The 27,442-nt window shown below is 39.0% G+C and overlaps 1 protein-coding gene across 4 annotated transcripts in view; it reads left to right on the forward strand.

Annotated features, from left to right (window-relative positions):
- Nucleotides 1-25,763, forward strand: part of sptlc3 (serine palmitoyltransferase, long chain base subunit 3) — a 28,292-nt gene extending 2,529 nt beyond the window's left edge. For all 4 annotated transcript variants that reach the window (XM_077495108.1, XM_077495111.1, XM_077495110.1 and 1 more), the window contains exons 3-14: nt 2,483-2,671; nt 2,759-2,950; nt 5,220-5,374; nt 6,798-6,946; nt 10,850-10,974; nt 12,500-12,593; nt 15,813-15,918; nt 16,342-16,561; nt 21,175-21,301; nt 23,789-23,924; nt 24,380-24,509; nt 24,570-25,763. In XM_077495108.1, coding sequence (XP_077351234.1) covers nt 2,483-2,671; nt 2,759-2,950; nt 5,220-5,374; nt 6,798-6,946; nt 10,850-10,974; nt 12,500-12,593; nt 15,813-15,918; nt 16,342-16,561; nt 21,175-21,301; nt 23,789-23,924; nt 24,380-24,509; nt 24,570-24,641 — 1,695 coding nt within the window. In that variant the 3' untranslated portion in view covers nt 24,642-25,763. The remainder of the gene's footprint in view (nt 1-2,482; nt 2,672-2,758; nt 2,951-5,219; nt 5,375-6,797; nt 6,947-10,849; nt 10,975-12,499; nt 12,594-15,812; nt 15,919-16,341; nt 16,562-21,174; nt 21,302-23,788; nt 23,925-24,379; nt 24,510-24,569) is intronic.
- Nucleotides 25,764-27,442: the final 1,679 nt, after the last annotated feature.

Raw genomic sequence — 27,442 nt, forward strand, 5'->3', positions numbered from 1 at the left:
CCCACGGATATTTGATCATGTTGGAGTTATATTTTATATTCTTAGTGGGACTACTGTCACTGTCGAGCATTATCGTCGTGACTTCATAACTCTTAAAAACAAACGTGCGATTGGGTTTGTTATTAGTTCTCTTGGGGGGAAAAAAATACAATGGAAACGGTCCATAAATAGTTGAAATGTTCTAAAGTATAGGAAGAGACCCCGCCCTTGTTAGTTTACCTGCAAACCAAAGCAGGTTTTCTTTACCTTCAGGCTGTGGAAATGAGGAAGCAGCTGTGCAACGTTAGGTTGCACTGATTGTGTTAGCCTACATTTATTGGCCTGCTTATGCTAGTTTTTTTTTTTTTTTTTTTTGCCTTGTAGATTGGCTAGTTACAAAAGCAGTGATACATCTATTTTTAGTAGACTTATAACTTTTATTATTATGTAAAAAGCCATGTGTGATCAGGGTAATTGCATTGGTAAAGATTTTATCAGACAGCACATTAATTTATTATAAAAACACAATATTTATTCCTAACAAGATGATGGTTGGCTGCCCCACATAACATTTTCAGCTAAAATGAAAGTTATGCGGCTGAAAAATAAGCCATCTAAACAAAACATGTTAGTCAGTCACAAAAGTAGAAATAAATATTTGTTGAAAAAAAAAAAAATCAGGTCATACCACATTATGTCCAAATATGACCACTACATTTGCTAAAAGGATAAACGTTTTTTTTTTTTTTTTTTTTTTTTTTAACGATAGCTGCTCCCATGTGTTCTTGACTGTTTTGCAAAGGATTCAAACTCTCTTTTTAAAAATGTATTTCAAAATAAAAGTCAAAATTGTTATTTCTTTTTGGTTGCACCACATGATGATTCATAAAATGCCCATTGTCAGACAAACTGACCCGCCAATGACCCACACACAGTTACATTTATGATTCTGAATTCATAAATTAATCAGCACGCTTCCATGATTATCCACTTGTCTGATAACAAAAATAGAATGTAATGCATAATGTCTTGGCAGCACACTGGTCTAGTAGTTGGCATGTCTGCCTCCCAAATCCTAGGCTTGAAGGATTGAATCTTGCTTGTGACCTTTTGACAGTTTGTAAACTAATTTGTGTGTTCACCCTGTGCTTGTACTTGGGCTTCCTAATACATTCTAAAAATATCCATGTTGGGTTGGTTGAAGACTGCAAATTGTCCATACTAGATATGAATACAATATTGTGGTTATTATTAAATAAAATAAAAAAAAAAAAAAAAAAAGTTACCATTTTTAACTACATCGTAAAATATTTGGCTTTAGGATTGAGAACCAAGTGTAAGGGGGTGTTAGTACAACCAAACCCCCCAAAAAAAAGAAAAAAAAAAGCAACAGAAGGATTTGAAATGCCAGATGTAATATTGTTGTCCATAGTAAAATGTTTGCTGAGTCAACATTTATTTGAAAACAAAAAGACACTAAGGCCAGTCAAGAAAGGCTCAAACTAACTCAACATTACCAGCTAACCAGCTACATTCTGCAGTGTTGTCCAAGCGTATCACGTTTGAAATAAACTCACATTTCCTTGATGAATATTGGGATTTACATTGACAAACAAAACAAAAGCAGTTCTCCTGTTATTTACATGCTAATAGTGAACTGTCAACATTTCTGGTCACTGACCGATTCTGTCATCAATACTTCATCCATTCATTTTCCAAAACACTTATTTTAAAAAATGAGGAAACCGTTGCGTATGTGAAATGCCGGTACGTGCCAAAAATTGCAGAAAGTGGGTCAGTTAACTCATTTACTTTTTTTTTTAAATGCTCTGTGTCCCAAAGACGTATTTATACGTTTTTTATGTTTTTTTTTTTTGTTTGTTTTTTATGCTAGAGCATACAGAAGGCTTTGATGCAGCCTCTCAACTGCAAAGAACGGTTGCAGAAATGGTAGTTATTACACAAACGGCCAGCAGGTGGCAGCAGAACAAAAGAGATCAACCAGGGCCATGTAGAAAAAAAGCTCAATTACTTACAATTTTAAATAGATTTGCGAAAACTGACTCTTCTAATGCTAATTGCTGCAAAACGGAAACAGATAGAAACGTACTTTTTTTTTTCCTGATGAAAGAAGAGACTTGAATCTTTCTTTTGATAGGTTCCATGCTTTTATAGCAATAGAGCACAATATTCTGTGGGCCTTGCAAAATCGGTCAAAATCCAGTAAAACAGCGAACGGGACTGCTTCTGTGAAAATGGCTGGGATCGAATGAGTTAAAAGGTGTGACGCTCGTTAAAAAAATCGCTTTGGCCATACCACTTCAATTATATGACATTGACATTTTTTTGCAGTGTAGAAAATGTAGATGTACAAAATGGATTATGATAATAGTATTGATGTTTTGTTGTCATTTCATTTAACACTGCTTAGTTTGTGTTTGCAATCAAGCCATGCAAATGTTGTCTCTTGTTTAAATTCTAATGTGGGCTTCTTGTTGTATAGAAAGGGTCGGAGCTGATTGCTTCCTCCAGGCAGCACAGACTGAAGTCCTCTGAATATGTGCCCATGCTGGTGGCTATCCCTTTATACCTGCACTCATGTATTGTCATCCTGTTTGGCTACCTGAGAGACTTCCTCACAACAGTTGGCTTAGGGAAGCAGACTTGCACCCAGCTAAAAAAAGAACAGAGGGTATAGTCTATATTTACTCAAATGGTTTTGCCCTCTCTTTTCTAGATCACAATATAAGACGATTCATGTTGGTGTCTTGTTGTATAGAAACGTGTCGAGGGTCCAGGCGTCACCTTTGGACAACACAATCATGAAGTCTATGAAAAGGCGCCCATGTACGTGGCTGTCATGACATACCTGGGCTTTGGCATCGTCACCCTTTTCGGCTACTTCAGAGACTTCCTCAGAGCTGTGGGCTTAGAGAAGCGCAATCTCGCGCAGGAACGAGAGGAACAGAAGGTACGTTGCTGTCATTACAGTCATCAGCATATTGCCGGCATTCACACATTATGCGAAAGCACAGTTGGCTCTGTCCGTGTCTTGAGTCTCAACACATTGTGTTTTGTCCTAATTATCTTAAATGTTTGCTGTTTAGCTCTTTCTCCTTCTTCATGCAATACCTCTTCACACGAATGTTGCCAGGGGTGAGACAGCACACCACTGGGAGAATCTGCTGAAGACCTAATTAAATCTCAGAGGAGTCAAGATAGCACTATGTTTCTGTGCTTCACATGTTAGACTTGACATGAAACTCTACTGTCCATTGTAATGCCATAGAGTTGAGATGAGCTTTAAACACAACTTGGAATTGGGAGTTTATGCAATGAAACAGATCGCAAAATAAGGCGGCTTCGCATCACAGTTTGCGGGTCAAAATTTGGACTTATCACAGATCTTGAAGTTTATCCGAACGGCAGAGACTCTTCCCAAAAAGCTTCGCTAGGTTGGACACACGAATGCTAAGGTTGCCTCAATGCACTTAAATTATCAACGCACGGGATGTAGGCAACACACACTCATGGCAGGCTCTGTGCTACATACACCTGACCACAAACGGCTAAAGTAGCTAGCAACAAGCTTTGCTTGCTTACTAGTGTGGTTAAATGGATGTTGCAAACTCCTGAGTCAGTAATCAATTACCTCCATGGCGACGAATAAGCTACACATCTGACAAGTATCATTCTCACGAAGGGATGATGAGGAAAGATTGAGAAGCCATGCTAATTGCTAAGCTAGCATCAAAACCTTCTGTATGCTTTTGCATTCAAAAAAAATAAATAAATGTTTTTGGGAGGCAGAGACAACGTATTTTAAAACATTTTTTTTACATGTCTTTTGGGTTTGAGTTAATTATGCAATATATTTTGCTATCCTTTTTAAAATGCACAAATACATTATCCATAATTCATTTTAATTATTTATTTATGTTGTTTTCCCCTTCCCTCAAGACTAAGAGTGAAAAGAGTGACGAGTATTTCTCCCCATGAGACTTTAGTAAAACATCCTTTACTAAATATTGTTGGGTCTCAGCTGGATGACAGTTTCTTGACATGCCATCATGTCATTCAATGGAATGTGTGCAATATTCTTGGGGATCTCAATGGGAGACAGTCACAAGGTGTGGCAAGGTATGACCCGCGTCTTGATGTCATGGTCCTGTTGAGGTTGAGTCAAAACAGTGTGTGGTATGCCAAAACTGAAAGGAAATCTTTTATAGATATATATATTATATTTTGAACACCAAATTTAAGTGCTTGGGTATTTCTGTCTGGAACCGCGTTTAAGCAGAGAGCATTTAACACATTCACTGCCAGCCCAGCAAAAATGCATCATTTGACGTCTTTTTCCGTCAATGGCAGTGAATGAGTTGACTTTGAACAACAAATTAGCTGGCAAATTAACCGGTAATGGAAATGAATGAGTGACCTGTAGACCTCCTCCAGTGTGACGTCACGTTTAAGTGTGCCCCTTGCGGTGGAGGGCAGGGCATCAATGCGAGTGAATTAGAAAACAATCAGCGTGAACTAGAAAACGGGTCAAACAGTTGATTAATAAGCGAACCAATGCTATGGTGAACTTGTGCGCGGATGGCGCATGCTTTAATGGCTCAAAGAGAGATGAGATCGTTCTTTCGGCTGCCGGCAGTGATTCCAAACCAGGCGGAAGGCAGTGAGGAGTGAAATACGAGCATGGTGGCTAGCACGAAACTACGACGCACCGGTAGTTTTTCTCTTTTTCATATACAGTGGGTCATAACCTGATTGTATTTTTATTTTATTTTTTTTGTAGCTAGCGGCTCCAAACGGCTGCTTTCAATGAGTCACAGTAATCTAGTGTACTACTCGGGAAGTTTTTTGTGACAATTGACATATTTCCAACCTTTTAACGAAAACGCTCGCCGAAAATCAATTCTCTGTATTCATTTGTTATGGGATGTTTGCCCTCCGGGAGGCGCAGCAGAAGCTAAGCAGTGATGTCAGCTGGAAGGATCTATAGAAAAATGAATGGGTCAATTAGTATAAAATACTTATATCAGGAAAATTATTTGTTTTGATTTTGACTTGTGGACAACAAATGTTTTCAAATGACATTACATTTTTATTTATTTATTCAATTTTTATTAAAAATCAATTTAGCGTCATATTCTTATTCTAAACCCTTGATTTGGGTCTCTGGGATTAACGCAGGAGTTGGCAAAAACTCAAAGTATGCTTGTCTCTTCTTCCAGGATTTTGTACCACTTTACCAAGACTTTGAGAACTTCTACACTCGAAACTTGTACATGAGAGTACGAGACAACTGGAACCGTCCGCTGTGCAGCCTGCCAGGGCCCGTCTTTGACCTGATGGAGAGAGTTTCTGATGACTACAATTGGACATTTAGGTACTGACAGCTTTGACAAACTAGCCCAATCGCTCAGCCTGATTTTCTGCACAGGCTGTCGGACGGTTTTCTCACAGACTCCAGCAAGGACATTAGAGCAATAAAAAGAAGAGGATGTGATTTATCAGCTATAAAGGCACTTTACAGTATGTGCTGTACAATAGATGCACATCTTTAGCAAAAGATATTTTGGACTAGAATGCTTCCAACTTTGTGGAAATAAGACAGCACAGATATTTTTGTATGTTAATTTCATTTCATTTCAATCTGTAAAAGAAAAAAAAGACATAATGTAAAACATATTCTTCATGTAAAGTAAAAAGGAGCAGAAAGAGCACAATTCAATGTTCTAATCAGAGGTCATATTTTTTTTTATTTATGTGGCAATTTTGTGCGTACAGTTACAGTTGAGTCCAATTGAATTATAGGTGTAATGGCTAGGGATGTTCGGTACCACAGATCATTTTAAAGAAAGATCTCGATATCCCAATACAGTATTTTCCCTAAAATTACATGAAATTAATGGCAATTTTCTATACTTCAAATTTATCATCTCTAGTTCTTGACTGAAAAATGGTCGACCAGGATCACGAGTACCGGTATATTGAAAAAAGGCCTGCTATTGTCCCTATAATGATACTCATATCTGGTATCAGTACTCACCCACCTCTGCACTCTAAAACTGCTGGGTTCAAAACTCAGCAAATTTTGGTGAATAATTGCACTGACCCACTTTTTTGTGTCAATTTAACTCAGCTATCTGGGTAATTTTATACATAAAACAACCCAGAAAGTTGGGACAAATTGACCCAAGTAGCGGGTCGGACTGATTTTTGACCAAAATTGGGTTATTTTTGACCCCAGATTTTTGCTCTAACAGCAACAATGGAAGGGACAGGATATGACATGAGTCACAGAATTGAGGTAATTGTGGATGACAGGTTTTAATGATACAATTAAAACTCTGATTCTGAAATGGAGCAGGGATCTTACAAATCAAAATGTGAATGTGTAACGAGAGATGGTAGATATTGTTGGAAGATGTATTCCATTTATAAATAAAATAGAATAGAGAGGTAGAGTGTACGCTTAATCCAAATTAATTTAGTATGCATTCACTAGTGAATCACTTTGACATTTATTAACTTTTGTGTTTTGAAGTTGAACTCAAATCTAAAAGTTGTACTTATAAATTGAGTTGTAAAATGATTTGATTCATGCTCTGGCTTAAGAGATAATGTTCCTTCTTTAATAAACATTTATTATTGTACATCATGAATAAATCACCACACAATGAGTTCATATTTAAACTTCTTTGTAATTGGACATTTATTTGCTTTTAATACAGTGTAATGGAAGGCCTCTTTGTGCAGGAGAAACAGCTAAACTACTAATGGATCTCCTAATGTTTAATTGCTTGCAGATTAACTGGCAGGACGATACACAACGTCATCAACATGGGCTCCTACAACTACCTCGGCTTTGCAGAGAACAATGCCGATTACCTTGAAACGGTGGCAGACAAAGCGCGCCAGTATGGGGTCGGCGTTTGTAGCACACGGCAGGAAACAGGTAAGCATGCGCGCTCAGTGCTGCTTTGGGAAAGAAACAGAAATGAGCATGAGTGATCCTCTTGAGCTTCTTTGAGCAAGGCCATTAACCCAGATGGCGGCGTCTCACACCGCTTCAGAAGTCATCAGCGTGCATCTGCTTTACAACACTGACGGAGCACGAATATGCCGAGTCGCAAACTAGAAATGAAACTCCATTTCCCTCATCACATATGCCATCATTTATTATCTTTCTGGTGATTTATACCGTCTGCAAGTTTAATTATCTTTCAGTAGCCGCCATGTTAGATGAATTATTCACCCTTTGTTAAATTATGTACCGCTCGGGCACAAGCTGAGATCATTAGAAGCTCGTCCAGTGCGATGGGGAAATTACATCTTATAATGTTATGAAACGCCACGGACATGAGGCGGGATGCATAAAAAGAGCACATGTGGGAAGTGTTAGCGTGACTTGGATCAAAGGGGGGCTTCAGATGAATTCTGAATTGCATGGGACCTTCTGAAAATCTTGTCAAGTTTCTGATGGCGTGACTTGGAGTGCTGGGATCTCGTGTTGTCGTATTCGTGATGAAATCCGATGCCTGCTGCTGAAATGTAAACATGGTGCAGGAACTCACCAAACAGGTTGCATTTCGGGAAAGGCTGAGAAAACTTTATTCTCACTCACTTTCCGAGGTGAGGTAACATCGCTGCATGTTGTATGATAAGCAGGATGTTAGCCCTAATAGCATAATAGCGCAAGTCATTTTTAACCGCTTTAGACCCGCTTTTTTTCTACTGGCCATTTTTTTTTTTTTTTTTTACTGATTTTTACCTTCTTTTTTTTTTTTTTTTCCCCCCCACACATAAGAACAACATGGAATTTTTGGGGAGGTTGTCATGTTTTTATTTGTTATAGTGGACGCCAGTATAGTATGGCTGTAATGTGTTGTAAACTTACCAACATTTTTAACATGAACATCATGCAAATCAACTTGCAATTGTGATTGGTTTGCTAGGATCCAATCATGAAACAGAAGTGTTGACATCATCCAAATTATGCGTATTTATTGGTTTCGACACACAAATATGTCATCTCCGCTGCAATCATCTATGAAGGGGTTAACTTACTGTGACAGATTAATATAAATTGATTCATGGTAATACACAATGGATGAATCATAAAATTAACTCTTTTTGTGTGTTAAACTTGTTGTGTTTCTCTCATTTTGTTTTTAATAATCAAAAGCCATTAGGCTAACGATAACAAAGAGGAATTAAAATACATGGCGGTTATTATCTCATTCAGTTCCAGACATTTTCACTGAAGCGTCCTCCTTCACACCCAACTGTTTGACTTGAATTTGCAAAGCCCACAGAATATTGTGTTCTCTTGCAAAAAAAAACAAAAAACATAACAAAAGAAAAACACTGACAAAACGAGCTTGTTGTCAGATGGACCTGGCTGATCTCTTATACTCTGCTGCCACCCTCTGGCCGTTTTTTAAAATAACTACTATTGCATTAAGCCACCTCTTTATGTCAGAAGCTGCATCAAAACCTTCTGTATGCTTTTGCATAAACAACAAAAAAATGTTTTTGGGAGGCAGGGACAAAGTATTTTAAAACATTTTTTTACATGTCTTTTGGGTTTGAGTTAATTATGCAATATATTTTGCTATCCTTTTTAAAATGCACAAATACATTATCCATAATTCATTTTAATTATTTATTTGTGTTGTTTTTCCCTTCCCTCACGAATAAAAGTGAAAAGAATGACGAGTATTTCTCCCCATGAAGACTTTAGTAAAACTTCCTTTACTAAATATTGTTGTGTCTCAGCTGGATGACAGTTTCTTGACATGCCATCATGTCATTCAATGGAATGTGTGCAATATTCGTGGGGATCTCAATGGGAGACAGTCACAAGGTATGGCCCGCGTCTTGATGTCATGGTCCTGTTGAGGTTGAGTCAAAACAGTGTGTGGTATGCCACTACTGAAAGCTAATCTTTTAGATATGGGAAGTAAAAACAAACAACTTTGATATGTGGTTTGCAGGAGACACTCTAGAGATTGTGTGTGAGATTGTGTTCAGAATGAACCAATCACATTCAAACTCAGGTTAAACGAAACATACCTGCACACACCTGCTTCTGATTAACCACATATAAAGTTTAGCTGTTTAAGTAGACAATTACATTTTTGTGCAGAAAATACCTTAACATCAGAACTGGAACTGTAGTCCTGGAATTTTTCTGACCCACCTTGTGTATTTTGCAACTGTTAGCGAGCCTAATGTTTTCAAAAGACAATCATGTCAAACATTTAAAGAGTTGATGAGTAATCTTGATCCATGCGTTCAGATGAATAGCTAACGAGAAAAGACGTCAGTAAAGCCAAAGAGCACATTTTATCAATGTGTCAAAAACAGGCTACTATATAAAGGTGCTTCTTTTATGACACAGTAGAGTCAAGGTTGTAGATGCAAATCATTAACTCTTTATTGGGACTTTTTTTTTCCTCGTCCGGTTATAAAAACATTAAAGCAACTTCATTTGCGTGCTTTGAATAAAAGAAGGGAAGTAAACAACCAACAGAAAGACTATGCAAATATTTTTCTGGCTGTGTTTAGTGCTCTGAATGTGATTTATTGTAATGGCAAAAACAAACAAACAAACACTTTATGCTACATACACACATCTAATGAGATCTCATTGAAGGGGTTTGCCCTCTCTAAGATATTAAGGCTCAGTTTTGATGGTGAAGAGCATTATCAAGATTGTGAATTTGATGAAAAATGGTGCACTCACGCTTTCAGCCATGTTGATGAAACTCATAAATCAATGTGACTTGGCACAATGCTTTATGGATTTGAACGTAATGAAAAGCAGTGTAAAGTCAGAGCTGCTGTCATATGCTAAACCTAACAGGAAGTCAGCCATTTTGTTTTACTTTGGAATTTGTCACCGAGTTTGTTTGTTTGTTTGTTTGTTTGTTTCGTCCTTTCATAGGTGTCATATTTTAACGCTTGGAGGATTTGTCCGATCATCTTCAAACTTTGCGTGTTTCACTTTAAGATGTTTAAGATGAGAATGTTTTGGAAGTTTTTTATTTCTTTGCACGCTGTTGCCACGGTAATGTGCTGTTTACAAAAACATGTTTTTGAGGGTCTAAATATGGACGAAATCTTCTGAAACTGTTTCAGAGATTTGTGTCATTTTTAAAACGTGCTCAGTGTGCTCCCTACAAATGTTTAACAAAGCATTCCCAGTAATACGTTTCACCTAGATTTCTAAAAAGTATTTTGGAGCCAAATGCCAAAAAACCTATAAACCTAACAGGAAGTCCGCCATTTTGACTTTATTTAGGAATTGACAAAATTATTTGGCGATACTTTAACAAACTACTAGAATCGAAAGAATTTATTTGATTGTTTTCAAACTTTCATGCAGACATGTTTCTTAAGATGAAAAGTTATTGAAAACTTTTAATTTCATGGCACGCTGTTGCCGTGGCGATGCACAGTTTGCAAAGAAAATGACACTTTTTATTTTTTTTATTTTATTTTTTTTATGAGGGTGTAAACCTGGGCGAATAATGCCTAATATGGGTCTTGTACTATTTGCCAGTACCCCAACATGGCCAGGGATGCGACGGCTCTTTATAGCTGCTTGCAGCTCTAGTTCATATTTGCTTGTAAAGTGAGTGCAGTTGAAGTTCATCCTTAAATGAACTCTTTAATCCATCTTTATTTTCTTCTTACTAAACTTGATGTTTGAAGCGGTAGTATACCGGTGGGATCAATTCCTACTTGGTTGGTGACTAGTTTAAGATGTCCTTTTCACTACTCGGGTAAGATGGATAGATTGTGGTATGAATAATGTTTTGTTTGATTAAACACTGTGATTTCTGTCACTTAGGTACCCTAGACATTCACGTAGAGCTTGAAAATCTCGTGGCCCGTTTCCTCGGAGTGGAGTCCGCCATGGTGTTTGGGATGGGCTTTGCCACCAACTCCATGAACATCCCTGCACTTGTTGGCAAGGTATAAACGCCACATAGTAGAAGAAAATTCCAATTGTGATACAGAATATTGCAACAAAGGAGATATGAATGTAATTAGTTAAGCTTGTGCCGCTCTCCTGCATATGGCCTAAATTAATGAATAACAGTCAACTTAACTCAGCTCTGAACAAATCCCGACTCACCCCATTAATTAAAATAATCATAATTAAACATAACAGTCGCCAGGAGGTTGAGGCTCTGGGTATACATCAAGTAGTTGCCTTCAGATACAATGACAAGGAGGGGCACGTTTTTGTTAAGAGCACCTCTCAAGGGTATTATTAGCCGTACGCTTGCCTGTCGGCGCACCAGTCAAAGCTCACACAGACAGTCACAGGTTACCAGGGGCAACGCAGTGCACGGATATCTGATTGGACCGGACAGGAGGAAGGGGACTGTTGAACTGACGAAAGTGCGGCAGCGTTTATGCAGCTCAAGAGGTTGCAGCCCCCACTGTAACCCTGCAGGGGCCGAGGAGGGTCAAGCCACGCTGCCAACTCTGACCGATGATGCCATGCCAAGACAGGCCTTGCATTAGTGACAGCTGCTGTTGGTCTAGGGAGCGGGCCAGTTGGATCCGAGGCCCGAGGGAGGTTGTCACTGAGATGGTGTCAGCACACTCTTGATAAGAATTCATTTGAACGTACAGTATGATGTCAAATGCTTGTGAGTGTTTCAGTGTTATTTGTGCTAAAATAGTGGAGAAGGCTTTGCAGTATGTTCAATCAGTTAGCACGTTAATGTAGGCTAACCATAAGTATCTTTACTAAATTTCAAATGTGTTTTTTTTATTTTTTTTTTGTTTTTTTTAGTATAGCCATTTTCCATTTCATCAACAGGCTGCCAGTAACACACAAATTCTATGTGATTTAAAAGGAGTGTGTAGGATTTGGTGCCAACTAGTGGTGAACTAATAGAATGCAAAGATTACGGTACCTCAGAAAGACCACAGTTAGCAAGCCTACCACCAATTACTAACAATCATTTGGAGTGAGTGAGTGAGTGAGCGAGCGAGCGAGCGAGCAGGAGCTTCCAAGAATGGCTAGCAAGAACTAGCTGGAGCGGCTAACAAGAGAGGCTAGCTAGATTTAGCTGGAGCGGCTATCGACAGCAGCTAACAAGAGAAGCTAGCAAAAGCTAGCGAAAGCAAAGAGACAAGTGGCGGGAGCCCGAATCGCCTTACTCAACAATGTAATAAATAGCGATTACTAGACCAACAAAATGTACGTTAATGTGAGAGAACATACTTTTGTTTTGAAAATAAAAGAATTACTAGTTCACCACTAGATGGTGCTAATTAATACACATTGTTCTTTAAAAAACTTACCCACTGAGTACATAAGGCAAATCTCATTAAAATATCTCATAAACTGTTTTTGTACTAATTTGTTTTTAATCATAAACATACTTTTTGGAAACACTAGACACTCCTGTGCAGCAATTTGGATTTTGCAATTTCCTCATTTTAGTCAGGAGAAATTAAGTGTCAAACTTTTCCTTCCAAGGGCTGTTTGATCCTGAGTGATGAGCTCAACCACACTTCTCTCATCTTAGGGGCTCGATTGTCGGGAGCAACCATCAAGGTTTTCAAACACAATGGTGAGTCACAGCTGGAAATGCCATTGGAGATGACACCTGCATGGATGATTGTCATGAATGCATTTTGATATACAGTACGACTGTATTCCGTTTTTAAATTGAATTTTTATCGATACCTGCTATCGATACTCACCCATCCCTACTAAAAGTACAATTTTGATGATGCAAGGTTTATAAAGGCATGCAATTCATCAGTGCTGTCAAGAGTGGAAAACACTTAAAAAAATTGATGTCAAAAAGTGTTTAACCTTAATTGGGAAAGGGTGCCCAAACCCTGTTTACAATATGGTATATATAGACCCATCTAGTCTATTCATCATCATCTATTAATTCCAAACTATTAGTGCTGTAAGGAAAACATTACTTTCTCCACAGCACAGCATTTGCCTCAGGAAAGACCTACTTAACATTCTATGTTTGGATCAGCAATTGTGAAGGCTTTAATGAAAAGGGTTCACTTCACAGTCACGACCATGTTTATCTATCAGCGGAAAAGCGGAATGTGTATTTAAATGAAAATGTCAATCTTGTTGCAATTCAGCCTGCTATTAGGTTGTCAAAGCGCGTGTAGTTTTTTCTTTCTTTCTTTCTTTCAATAACGGCTACATGAAAGATACATCATTCGCCGTTCTCGGATAAGGAACATTGGCTGCTCTTTCAGTAGACAGGACAAACGAGACAGTCCGCCAGTACTAAATGCATACTGACAGGTACAAGCCAAGTCAGTTATAGGTATTTCCAAGCCGCTCTCGCAGGGCAGAGAGCCCTGAGGCAGCTGAACAAATGACCTCTCGCTGCCTTTGTACCTCCTGTACTCGCTGCTCGTGCACTCTTATTAGTGCAAGGCCCATATTTACAAATGGGGCTAAACCAGACCACTGTGCCACACCCCAGGTTAATAATTAACATTCAATGCTATTCCTTGGGTGCCCCACGCAAAAAGTCGCTGAACTGGTCTGTCTAGTCATCACATATGTATGCAATAACATGCTGTATGTCTAAGGATCAGTAAGCTAAGTCAAAGATACGATCACACAATGGATGCACATGCCCGGAAGAATGCTCGTCCAGTGTGACAGGTAACTTATCTCAAATCAATAGTCATTTACTTGCAAACAGTCTTTCCCATAATAAGTTTAAATGGTCCCCACTGTGGTGGCATTTGGTAAAAATTAATTGCAGTAATCTGCTCTTCCGGGTAGCAAAATTATCCGAAAAGCATCCATTTCCTCCTAAGTAAGGATGCCTCTGTGAAGAATTGTTAGGTCTGATGAGGGGGCCCTGATTATTTCTTACAAATACAGTTGTTGAATACTGCCATCTGCTGGTTGGTTGAGTAAGTAACATTGACCACATTAACATTAACAGCATGAAATCAGGAGCTTTGCACGCTTTGATTTATGTGATATAAATCCACATTTCCTCTTAGAAGTTCATGAAATGTGTTTTTTTTTTTTTTTTTATGTAATGTTCAAGGTAATAATTTTACTTTTGCTTGCACTTGCTATTTCCTCTCTGTACTTACATTGAAGACAACAATCATGACCAAATTTAGAGTCCAATTTTTTTTATTATTATTATTTTAATTTGCCATTCATTCAAAAAGTTTGTGAGAGTGCTAATTTAAGATAGTGTAGAAAAATTAGTTTTCTTGACATTGTCATGGATATTATAGTGAAGAATGAAAATGCCAATTTTTTTGTGTTATTTCCACTCAGAAAACACCACATCAATCCACCCATTTTCTATACAACAGAACCTCATGTGGGCTCTCATGGGTGAACTGTAGCCTCTCAACTTGGTCAAGAGTCATCGTGAACTGGTCGCCAGCCAATTATGGGGCAAATTTAGACAAACAACCACTCACAACCATTCACACTAAAGGACAATTAACATTTATAATAACCTAATATGCACATTTTTGGAATATGAGAGGAGGCCAGAGTACCGAGATTTGAATCTCCAATGTCGGAACTATGAGCTAAAATTTGGCGAGGGTGTGGATGAATTTGAAGAACCAGTGTTGCCACAGATACCTTGAAAAAAACTAACTTTGACTGATTACTTGATTTAAAAAGTAACTATGTTAGATAACAAGTTACTTTAATAGTTACATTTAGCTGATACCGACAACCCTGCTTAATATAAAACTGACACCCGGTTTTGTCACTTAATTGGAAGTGTGCTTGTAACAGTGACGTTTAAGAACAAAGTTTGCTTTGATTATAAAATAAAGACAGCAACTTAACATAAATATTTGAATTTTAGGAAGTAGTCTTTTCAGGATTCCACCTAATATATTTGCTACTTTTTTTTTTTAATTCAAAAAATTATTTTATAAAGTCTTTCTAGACTTAACACTTACCAAAAATATTGTTTTAAAATAATTTATAAAATAAAGGCAGCCTTAACTATATTATTCTTATTATTCTTATTATTAATAATAATAATAATTAATAATAATAATAATATCATTATTATATATTATAATAAATTAATAATAATAATATATTATTAGCATTATTATTATTAAGGCTGCCGTTATTTTATAAATTATTTATTATTTTTTATTATTTTAAAACAATATATTATCATTTTTAGATATTATTATTATTATTATTATTATTATAAATTAATAATATTAAAAATAATAAATTATATTACTAAGTGTGCCTTTATTTTATAAATTATTTTAAAACAATATTTTATAATAAAAATAATAATATATTATTGTGTATAGAAGCTACATAGATAACACGGTTGATTGAATAGTATGCACAACAAACCTTTTAATATTTACATTTTTAGCTGGGACAAACTCAAAATAGTGACTACTTGCATCTTGAAACAAATCTCTCTCTTTTACCTTTCTTAAGTGTTCTATAATATATACAGTAGTTAATTATTTAGTGACTTTAGTGTTGAGAATCAATAACCATTAGTTTTCAATAAAATGCGTGAATGAGAGGGGCACATTTGCGCTCAGAAGTGTGTGCTGTTCATTTAAGCCTTGTCAATTCTTGCTCATTTCTGCAGCAGTAACTAGTCGGATTACTTTTTTTTTTCTTTTTTTTTAATAGTAATTACATTAGTTATTAATCAAAAATGTGTTTTATTTAACGTGCTACTTTGTAACACGCTACCGACATCACAGGTGGAACTAGTTAAGCATTAGCATTTAACATTGTAAAATCTGTTTCTGTGTGTTGTATGTGAAAGACATGGTCCATTTAGAGAAGGAGTTAAGAGACTCAATCTGCTGGGGGCAGCCTCGAACCCACAGGCCCTGGAGGAAAATCCTGATTATGGTGGAAGGCATCTATAGGTCAGTTGCTATTACACCACACAAACTCACTTAACATTGTACAATTGGCTCTCAGACATGTATCTGGTGTCAGTTGGTATATTTTACGAAATAAAGTGACTTGTGTCAATTTCAGGAGCGAGTTGAAAAGAACAGTATGTCTCAGTGACTCCATCTGCTCATTAGCGCCAAATCAAGGCTAAAGAGAGCTGCAAAGGTTGATTAGGCTAAACACTTGAGTTCCTTTAATTCATGGCTCCTTTTTCCTTTTGCAGGAGTTGCTTAGCTCCGGTGAATTACAATATTTACATACACACAAAGTGTGTTTTTTCTCATTCATTCAGGAGTCGGTTTACTCTTTATTCATGAATTGTTACAACATTGGATGTTAGATAGTGTATCAAGGTGTGTCCAAACTTTTTCTCCCATTAACCCCATCATTAGCATGGAGGGCTCAGTGGTACGCCTCCCCGAATTGATCGCTCTGAAGACCAAATACAAGGCATGCCTGTACCTGGATGAGGCCCACAGCATCGGCGCAGTGGGGCCGGGTGGGGGGGGCGTGACGGAGCTGTTCGGGGTGAACCCGGCAGACGTGGACGTGATGATGGGCACCTTCACCAAGAGCTTTGGGGCTGCCGGAGGCTATATTGCAGGCAAAAAGGTGAGTGTAGAAACGGATTTAACGTTAGCGCAGACTAGATACAAACAAACAATCAAAGCTAGCTACTTCTTTTCAACACGCTATTCAAGTCATGTTTATGGCGGCCATTGAAAGAACACGACATTGAATACAAGCAGCTTGAGCGTGTTAACTCTACAGGGTGGCCGACCATCACGCTACTGTGACTCACTTTTTCTGGGCAAAGACATTGTTAGCCACATACCATAACACCATGTGTGAGAAGAAGTGCAGCTCTCTACTAGCGCTCGTCTTACTAGCGCCACTTGAGGAACAACTTTGTATTACATAATAACCTTGTTGTCAGCTTTTAAAATAAAAAATCCTTTTCATGAATGGAATTAATTGGGAGCAGTAAACCATCTAAGAAGAGAGTCACGGTTCGAGTTGTGGACAAATAGGAATTGGAACTGATGCTTGTTTTGTCTTCTTTCAAGCAACGGACTCTGACTCAGCTCAGAGGCTCCACATGCACAACTCAAGTATACAGCAGGGTGTAATTGTAATTTCCTCCAGGAAATTACAATGCATTTAATCAATATGGAAAATAAACTATTACAAATAAAACGTCCATACTATTAGAAAACGTTATAAATCAAAACGTGTGACTGTCACCTTTGGTCATCTTGGAGGTGTGGAAAATGGAATGGTGGCTATAAGTGGACCCATTTGTAGAAAATAGACAAGAACTGGCCATATTTTATTTACACCAGAGGCCAAAGTAACAGAACATCTAATAGCCCAAAATGGGAGCATTGAGAAAGAGATTAAATGAAACACCAGGGGGGCCTATTTGCCAAAGTCTAGCACATGTGCAATTTAATTCTGCACATGAGTTTTCTTTCTTTTGGTATTTTCCTAGAATTGTGTTTATACAGGCAGATGATGTAGCCGGCCGAATTGGGCAATTGGAGACTGTCGTGCAGCCCTGATTGTGCAGCCATGTGCGACCCCCAAATCCATCATGATAATTATCATTGATTTAGAGGGTTGTCCCACGTTGTCATCATATTTGTGAATTAAATATGATACATACATACATTGAACACACACATCCATGGTGTGCCAATCTGTCTGCCTGCATGTTGATCAAATCCACCAAAATCGGGTTACACCACCTGTGCTACCATTTAGACCTGCTTTTACCGAGTCTAAAATTGAGTCTACTTTCTGTTATGTAGCATGTCTACCAAATTCACAAACATGCACCCGAGCGCAGCCTACTTTCTGCAACCAAATTGTTAAGTTTGATCAAAATTTGCATATTGATATTAACAATTTGTATTGTAAGATTGGATTTCTTGTCTCTCTCTCTGTCTCATCCATCCTAAAAAAAAAAAAAATCTAAAAGTGACTGATCGCGAATTTAGCTAGGTTCTCTTGACAAGATGTTTACCATTAACTCTACACATTTTGTCACTGCCCATTGCTCTCAAAGCTCACATACGTCCAACAAATGTTGCGCAGGCTTTTGTAATTTTGACTTACTCCATTAAGAGGTACACTTTAGTACATAACCGCACGGCTTTTGTGGCACTTGATTAGAATGCTGCCGAGGAAGTAAAAATGTTGTTTGAATTAGGTATTGAGAACGGAACCCTTCCTGTCCTTTCCTTATATTGGCTCAGCCATAATAAGAAGGTACAGCTGGCAGATGGCCAGCCCCTTCTTGTGGCAACCTCGGAACTGTGCTCCAGATTTAACAACGCGGGTTTAACAGGCGTGATCATGTTTGAAGTACCAACCCTGTGCCTGGTTTGACAGCTGGCTGTAGTAAAGTCCAGGAAGAATCAGGTTAGATAGAACTTCTCGATATGTAGCTATTTATTTGTTGGGGAGTTTCTGGGTGGACCAGTGAAAAACTCAAGTTACTTTGTTTTTGCACTGCTCCTACTTTAGTGGATGGATATGGAAGCATAGAGCTTCCAATGTGGAATAAACATTTTTGGCTGGCGAGTATGGTCGAACATACTCGCAAATATGTTCGAACTTCGAACATACTCGCAAATATGTTTGAACATACTCACAAATATGTTCCAACATACTTGCAAATATGTTTGAACGTATTGAAATATGTTTGAACATACTCGCAAATATGTTTGAACATACTGGCAAACATGTTCGAACGTACATGTAGGCTACATGCTACAAATTAGCATACCTAAACAAAACCCAATTTTTTAGGCATTTGGGCCACATTACCAATTCATTAGAAAATTAAGTAGACAAAAACAGTGTTTATTCATAACTTTTATGATTTATTATGTCTGCCGTGTATGATTTAGGTTCACCAGTTTTCGCCCCATAATGCAACGGGGTATTACCCTTGCGCAGGGAAAATTCCCCATTGCATTATGAGGCGAAAAATGACGAACCTAAATCATCTAAATCACAATGCCTAAAAAATTGGGTTTTGTTTTCACTCGCACATGCGCAAATAATACCCTGTGGCATTATGGGAAGGTATGCTAACTTTGTAGCATGTAGCCTACATGTACGTTCGAACACATTTGCGAGTATGTTCAAACATACTCGCAAATATGTTCGAACATACATCGCCAAAAATGTTTACTCCACATTGGCAGCTCTACGCTTCCGTAAGTGCACACTGCAACACTGGTAATTTTGTTTGTGTCTGCGGCCGAAGGAGACTCTCCTTAGCTGTCACTCAACTCCCCAGACGTGAGATGGACGTTCTTTCTCTGACATGTCGGCCTTATTGGTGATCTTGGTCACACCAAAATCCTGCGGTGAAAATCCCAGTCTTCAAATGAAAACAGATGTAACGTCATTTCGGGATTTGTATCCTGCATTTCCCCATGTGCACGAGCAAGCCGCAGCCGCCGCCCAGCGGGGACAGATGGCGAGAGTGGAAGCGGTGGCCAGACGGCAACACCGAGCGACGTGTCATCACCCGGCACATTCCACGATAGCTTTCTGAGTCTGCTCCAAGCTCGGAGCGCTTTCCGCACACGATCAGATGGATTTGCAGCAATCCTGCTTCTCACATCTTCTCACCAGCGGCGGAAGTCGTCACCCGCTGACATGTGAGAATAATGAGCATGACGGGGCCCATTCTGGCTCGTTTCAGTCTTCTGCTCGGGCTCCCGGAGAGTTGAGAGTGGGAGGTGTTCCAAAGCTCATTATGGTGACAGAGAACCATCCTGTAAATTGATTTTCAGGTGTGGAGTGAACTTGGGCTTCCTCTAGTGGTTTTTACTTAGAAGTGCATTTATTCCATTAGCTCAGCCAGATGAACTTAGGGGAAAGTGCATATTTGAAATAGAGTGAACCCCACATATTCACGGTTTGACATTCGGAAATTCAACTATTTGCTAAATTTCTTTTTTGGAACTTATCCTCTGTTAGTCACTGAAAATCCACATTTATTATTTTGTGTTCCTATTGTGGTATTTTAGCGTCAAGGAACAATTGAGGAGCATCATTTAGATAAAAGTAGTGCTTTGCTGCCATCTTGTGGCATCTTGGTGCAAAAGTGAGTTGAGGAGCTTCATTTTAAAAAATGTAATGATTTACGACCATCTTGGGGCATCTGTAGGCAATTATTAATTTTGGGGCTTTGGCTTCTTTTGGTGTTCCTCTATTATGGCAAATACATGGATGTAGGAGACAGTATATTTTCAATATCAGTAAACCCTCATATATTCACATTTAAGTATTCACTTATTCATACATTTTGCTTCATCTCACCTTTTCCCTGACACCATCTTGGTGTCAGGAAACTGTTAAAGTGAGTTGGAGAATTTCTGTTAGACAAAATTAGTGCTTTGTCGCCATTTTCTGGCATCTACTACTACTGCCAATTAAACCTTAAAGGGACGTAATAAATGTGCAATTAATTTGTTAAAGTGAGTTAAGGAGCTTCTGTTAGACAAAAGTAGTGCTTTGTCATCCTTTTTTTGCACCTAATGACAATTAAACCCTATAAAGGGATGTAATAAATGCACAATTTATTTGTTAAAGTGAGCTGAGGAGCTCCTGTTAGACAAAAGTAGAGCTTTGTTGTCATTTTGTGGCACCTACTACAAAGGGATGTTATAAATGTGTAAAGTAATGTGCTAAAGTGAGTTGAGGAGCTTCTGTTAGATGAAAGTAGAACTTTGTCATTTTGTGGCACCTACTGGCAATTAAATGTTATAAAGGGATGTAATAAATGTGCAATTTATTTGTTGAAGTAAGTTGAGGAGTTTCTGTTAGACAAAAGTAGTGCTTTGTCGTCCTTTCGTGGCACCTGCCAAAACTTTAAGGGATGTTATAAAAGTGCTAAGTAAGTTGTCAAATTGGTTGACAAGCTTCTGTTCGACATAAGTACTGATTTGTTATCAATTTTGTGGCACCTACTGGAAATCAAACCTTTAAGAGATGTTCTTAAAGGTATCAAATCTCTAAGGGACGTTCCCTAAAAGTGAATTGAAGAGCCTCTGTTAGACAAAAGTAGTACTTTGTCATAGCCTTGTAGCACCTACAGGCAATTAGAAACCTTGTTAGCATTTTTGCATCAGGGTCCAGCCCTGTACAGTATGTCCAGTATTTTTTTTTTCCCCACTGATGGACATGTCGGACTTTCATTGCAGGAGTTGGTCGATTACCTGCGTAGCCGGTCTCACGGTGCCATGTACACTTCGAGCATGTCTCCTCCTATCGCCGAGCAGGTAATACGGGCTATAAAGTGCATCACAGGACAAGATGGCAGCACAGAGGGTAAGTACCGTCTCAGTACTCGTTTAGGTTTGGATTTGACAAATACTATATGCTCGTCTCTTTGTAAATCTTTACACCTGCGCATAATTTCTATGGCAACAAAAGCAATCTGAATCCGGAGGACTGTACCAATGTTAGCATTAGGAGTAAGTCCAGACCCGCAGGGGAAGACAAACAGCTGCTCGGACCCAAAATCTGGTAGCAATTACAGGGGTCTGGAGTGGTAGAAAGAAAAGAGGGCGGAGGGCGTGCAGTACCTCAGCACACGTGACCCTCACATAGAGGAAATCATTTTCATGTGTGTTGTAAAGAACCGTAGACCTCTGAATAGTTTCTGCTTTAATGGCATCAGACATGAGGGCAGGGAAGTAGTCATTAAGTTGCAGTACCACCAAAGAACCAGTCCCCCTTCCTACTTGGTTGTCAGGACCGGGCTTGCGCAGGTAGAACACATATTAACGACAAGTGAAAAGGTCACCAGAATCCTGCAGGTCATTGACGGCGCACCTTAAGTTCTGCAGTGCTTTCATCAGTATGACCGACTCGACTCTGGAGTATGCAATCAAGTCGGCCAAACGCGCAGCCAAAAGAAATAACTTGTCTTCAAGCAAACACTCGTTTGCAAACAATGACTCCAGTGTTCGTTCACCTGATCACTAATAAACAAAGTCTTCATTTATCTTTAGCGTTTTCCATCTCCCTCCACCGCCCTCCTTTATTTTTTTCTTGAATGTAGAATTTCACACTTGAAAGCAAACTGGTGGCGAGAGCTCAGAAACTCAAAGAGAACCTCCGTGCAGTCTGACCCACTCCTTACGATTGCTGTCTGGCATCGGGTTTTTGACCTCCGTGACCTCTACTTTTCGCCCCTTCCAAAAAAAGAGGAACAATCTACAAAATGTGGCCTGCGCTTGTGGGCTGAAGCCTGCATGTTATGCGTTTTTCCCCATTTAAGATAAGGAGACTTCCAAATGCTTTCTTCCATCTTTTCCAATCGCTCCTAGGTAATCAGATGTAAACAGAACCATGTTCCAAGACACAGCTGGGCCAGCCACGTAGCTAAGCTGCCTTGTTAGGGAACACGGGTGGGGGAGGGGGCGGCACCCCTGGCACATTTGATTTGATCGAGATACCTGAAATGCATGTGGCGCTTTTGGCATGAAATGCATGTGTTTGTATAAAATGCATCACAATCTGCAAGGACTGAGTCTGGCAACGTGCGCGCGTGCACAGCGTGCCCGTCTGTGGCCAAAACTGAACCATCTGCTGCTGCAGCTGAGTTGTAATCATCAACTTCATAAGGGAGGCTGCACGGGCCCAGATGGAGGTGTAGGCCTCACGTAGGAAGATAAGAACTCACGTTGCATTAGTTACTGCTGACAGCCGACTGTGTCCCTGCGAGGGTAGGCACGGGGAACACGTATTCAAACTGAAACTAGTAAAGTGTACACACTCACCATGGCTCAATACAATGTTCCATCACTATTTTACGGGTGATACGTTCCATTATTATCTGCTATGGAGGAATTTTTCATCAGAAGTTTTTCGTCTCAAGTAGAAGATGATAAACAAGATAACGTAGAATAAAAAGACAAAGAAGACGAAATAGATGATGAAGAAGAAGATGAAGACAGCAATGAAAAAATGACAGAAGAAGAAAAAGACGGACGACCACAAAAAAGAAGACGACAATGAAGAAAAAGACAAATACATCGACGATAACAAAGAAAAAGATGACGAAAATGACAACGAAGAAAAAGATGAAGAAAATTACATTGAATAAAAACACAAAGACGATAAAGATGAAGAGAAGAAAATGACAAAGAAAAATACGAAGAAGACGACGATAATGGAGAAAAAGATGAAGTAGGGCAGTCATGGGAACTTCGGAAGATTTACTGCACCAAAAGGTGCATTAACCCACCAAGCTCGTACATTTGTCTACAACAGGGGTGGCGAGATCCGGTCCTCGAGGGCCGCAGTCCTGCAGGTTTTGGATGTTTCCCTTCTTCAACACAGCTGATTCATGATCAGCTCATCAGCAAGCTCTGCAGAAACCTGATAACGAGCCTGTTAATTGGAATCAGCTGCACTTCGAGTAGGGAAATCTATAAAACCTGCAGGACTCCGGCCCTCGAGGACCGCAGTTTGCCACCCCTGGTCTACAATGTGGTCAGACATTTTAACTCATTTGCTCCCAAAAACGTATAAATACGTTCTATTTTAAATGTTTAAGTGTCCCAAAGACATATTTATACGTTTGTTTGTTTTTAATGCTAGAGCATACAGAAGGTTTTGATGTAGCCTCTCTACTGCAGTGAACGGGTGAAAAAAGTGGTAGTAATGACAAAAACGTCAACAAAATTATACCAAAATCGTTTTTTTTTTTTTTGTTCTGTTCACAATCTACCCAAACATCAGACACTGATCAAACCCTAACGTCAACACTTTACACAATTCCACTTTCCCTTCTTGTTTTTGTTGAAGGTATCCGACGCATCCGACAATTGGCTCAGAACACCACATACTTCCGGGCCAAGCTTAAGAAACTGGGCTTCATCATCTACGGCAACGACGCCTCCCCCGTGGTCCCCGTCCTGCTCTACATGCCGGGCAAAGTGGTGTAAGGATGCTCCAGTTGTATACACGAGCCTCTTTCTGTTGTCAGATGAACCGCACGCGGTCCCGTTTTGAAGCGTTAAATGCTCAGCGTTGTTTGTTGTCACAAGCAATTTTCAGCCACATCAGCGTGTTTTCATGTTGAAGCGATTTGAGCGGCTGCCACGGCCCACGTTTAAAAGTTTCCATGAATCACTCGTGTGGACTGTTTGGGTTGACTCGTATCTGTGACTACCGAACAGAAAACATCAGGTAGCTATTATGCAGAGCCCGCTCAGGTAGAACGTGTGTTCCAGTGCACATTGACGTGTGTGTACATTTCAATCCATGAAAAGAAGTTGCTGCATTGGCACAAGAGACAATGCAATTAATTAGAAAGGCACTTGATAGCACATCACCAAAGCAAGCCAATAAGCCACAATGTCATGTAACCATTTTTATTTCTGTATCGCTGACCAGAGCTTTTGCTCGAGAAATGCTTGAGAGGAAAATTGCCGTCGTCGTGGTCGGCTTCCCCGCTACGCCGATAACCGAAGCCCGCGCTCGCTTCTGCATGTCTGCAGCCCACACCAAAGAGATGCTGGACGAGGTACGGCCTACGTGTAAACTCGCACACAAACACACCATGAACCCTTTGCTTTGTCCTCAGGTGCTGCACCACCTGGATGAGGTGGGAGACAATCTGAGTCTGAAGTTCTCACGAAGGAAATATTCCTCCTGAAATGCAAATGACTGAGCCGGACGGCTAACGCGACTCTTGAACTCTTCACTGTGTCAAAACGTCATACAACTGCATGTCCGCACAGAATCAGAATACAGCACAACATAGTCAGGGATGATGGTTTGATCAACAAAATGTTTCTCCTTGGATTCTTCCTTATGTAATAAATGCAATGTATTTATAAATGGCATGGCCTGCTCCCTCTGGTTATGAGAAGGAGAAAATGTTGGCAGAAGTTACACATGCAGTTGAAACGTGTTCTCTCACTGGTTGGTTATTACGGCTTCATTCTATTGCAGGTTTTCATTCGTGACCATAATCTCATCTATTGTAGTTTTACTTCTGTATTTTGTGTTGTTTTTTTTCCTTCTAAGTCAGTCCAGTCAAACATGTTTTTGAATGTTGTTTTACAAAAAATGAGAAAATGTACGCCTAAAATCCACGTTGCGTCATCGCGGGTGCATTTGGAAATACAAATTTGGAAACTCAGAATGTTGCTCAAATGTGCTGTTGAATCAAAGTGCCCAAAAGTAATTGAGCAAAATGTGGGGCTGTGCAAGGAAAGTAAACTGTTGCGTTCAAGAATTTATTGCCAGAGGATGACGGAACATGCGTTTAATTAACTACATTAAAGGTGACCTCACTAGTCTAAACATGACATTCTTATTAATATTACATTTATGGAATGTAAGATATGAAGCAAAATCCAGCTGTTCTTATCCCTCTCAGGGGGCGGCCATTTTCCACTTGCTGTCGACTGAAGATGACATCAATGTTGCTCAGGTAACGACCAATCACAGCTCACCTGTTTTCTGAAGCTGTGCTGTGATTGGTCATTACTTATATTTATAAATTGTAGATCAAGGTATGGATTATATAATTTATTTTTTTTGGGGGGGGAAACATTCTTATGTATTAAACCACATTTGACGAAATTATTATTTTATTTTATTTTTTTATCACAATCATAAGTTTATCCAAATCCCGATAGAACTAATCAGCTCACAAAATATATACAAATGTCACATAAAGCTCTCATTCATCATAAATGATAACCTCTGTGTAGGCAATAGATAATTTAGCACTTCTCTGACGTGTCATTAAATCCTTCTAAACCCTGAGGAGGTTGCAGAGTGTCGGGACTTGTTTTGTTAGAAGACGTCTGATATTTGTTCACGGCTTCATTGTTGATGTTTTAAAGAGCAGCTTGTTCCCTGCTTTGACGCACACAAACTGCAACAGTTGTGAAGGTAAGCACGCGGGGTATGCGGCACCTGAGCCAAAAGAAACCTAAACCGGCAATTAACGCAATGAGCTCCAAATTCTCCTGCAATGGGGTAATCAGTTGATTAACGCAGGAAGGATTATGGAGGGATGATAAATCTGTTATTCACAACGTGTCAGGTGGGCTCCAGTCGACATTTGTTTGCCTCGGGGCGATCGCTTGTCTTTGTGTGTGTGTGTGTTTTTTTTGGGTTTTTTTTTAACTCTGTGTAAACAATGTTGTGATGACATTTTTACAAGAACAAATGAATCATTTGCTCTATGATAAGCGGATCCTTTCCAGCAATGTTCCCAAAACTTTATTGAGCCAAGGCACATGTTTTACAATAGAAAATTTCAAAGTACACATTTAGTGGAAAAGCCTATAACTGCTCTGTCATCATATGCCACTGGCATATATGAGCAAAGATATTTTGGACATTCCTTTGATTTACAAGATCCAATAGTAGGACATGAGAGTAAATCTAACATTTTACATGAGCAATCCGTAACTGTATCCGATAAAATACAACTACAGTGCACAAATATCCTCCATAATATGAAATAGCATGGCAGTAAAAAAAATAAATAAAAGATACATATGTTTTACCAGATGACGTTTTACAACAGGATGCATGTGAAAAACATGGAATATGTTTGAAAACAGACATGGGATGAAAAGAAAGCCTACTTCCCCCAAAGGATCAAACTTTTCTATAGTGGATCACTTTGTTGTGTCAGTGCGTATTCACATCTGGCTCCTATATGGGCCTGAAACAATACAAAACAGTGTCTACATCCCTCCACACTGTGACGTTACACCAAATGTACCGTTTCATAAAGATCTACAGGGCATGCACATGGGGGGGGGCTCATATTTCCTCATCATATCTACTTTTGCTGTTTTCAAATTTGAACAGCTAAGGTGAGGATGTAGTCTGCTGAGACACTTTTCAAAAAAAATAAATAAAAAATACTCATCGTCACCGTCATCGCACATGTAGGGGTGTTCAAACAATAGTCCCTATTGTGATGATGCAGAAAGACAAACTCTGACATGCACAGGCATAGCAGCTGCATTTTTTGTACAGAGCACAGTGGAGGGAAATGCGTATTTGTTGAGGGAGCTAACCAGCTTTTGTCCATATAAAGTCATGAAAGCAACCAAATCACATTGAATCGTCATCAATGATACTCTATTGCAGTGGTGTCCAAACTACGGCCCGCCGTCCATTTTTCAGTGGCCCTCGACATATGCTAAAAATGGCATTTGACTCAGTTCAAATAAAATAAAACAAAAATGTTTGGAGATGGTCAAAGTAAGAAGAGAGGGTATCGAAAAACACGTGCCATTAAAGGTCTAATGAAAAAACTAAAATTAAAACAATATTGTTACCGAAATAAAATAAAAACAAAAATGCTTTTTAAAAAATGAAAACAAACTACAACAAAACTAAAAATAACTAATCATAGCAAACATGTCCTTCGTTTTAGTCTTTGGTAATTATTTTAATGCATGATCCTTTGGGGATGATTTT

Source organism: Festucalex cinctus, chromosome 14 (genome assembly GCF_051991245.1).
Source record: "Festucalex cinctus isolate MCC-2025b chromosome 14, RoL_Fcin_1.0, whole genome shotgun sequence".
Classification (NCBI taxonomy): Eukaryota; Metazoa; Chordata; class Actinopteri; order Syngnathiformes; family Syngnathidae; genus Festucalex; species Festucalex cinctus.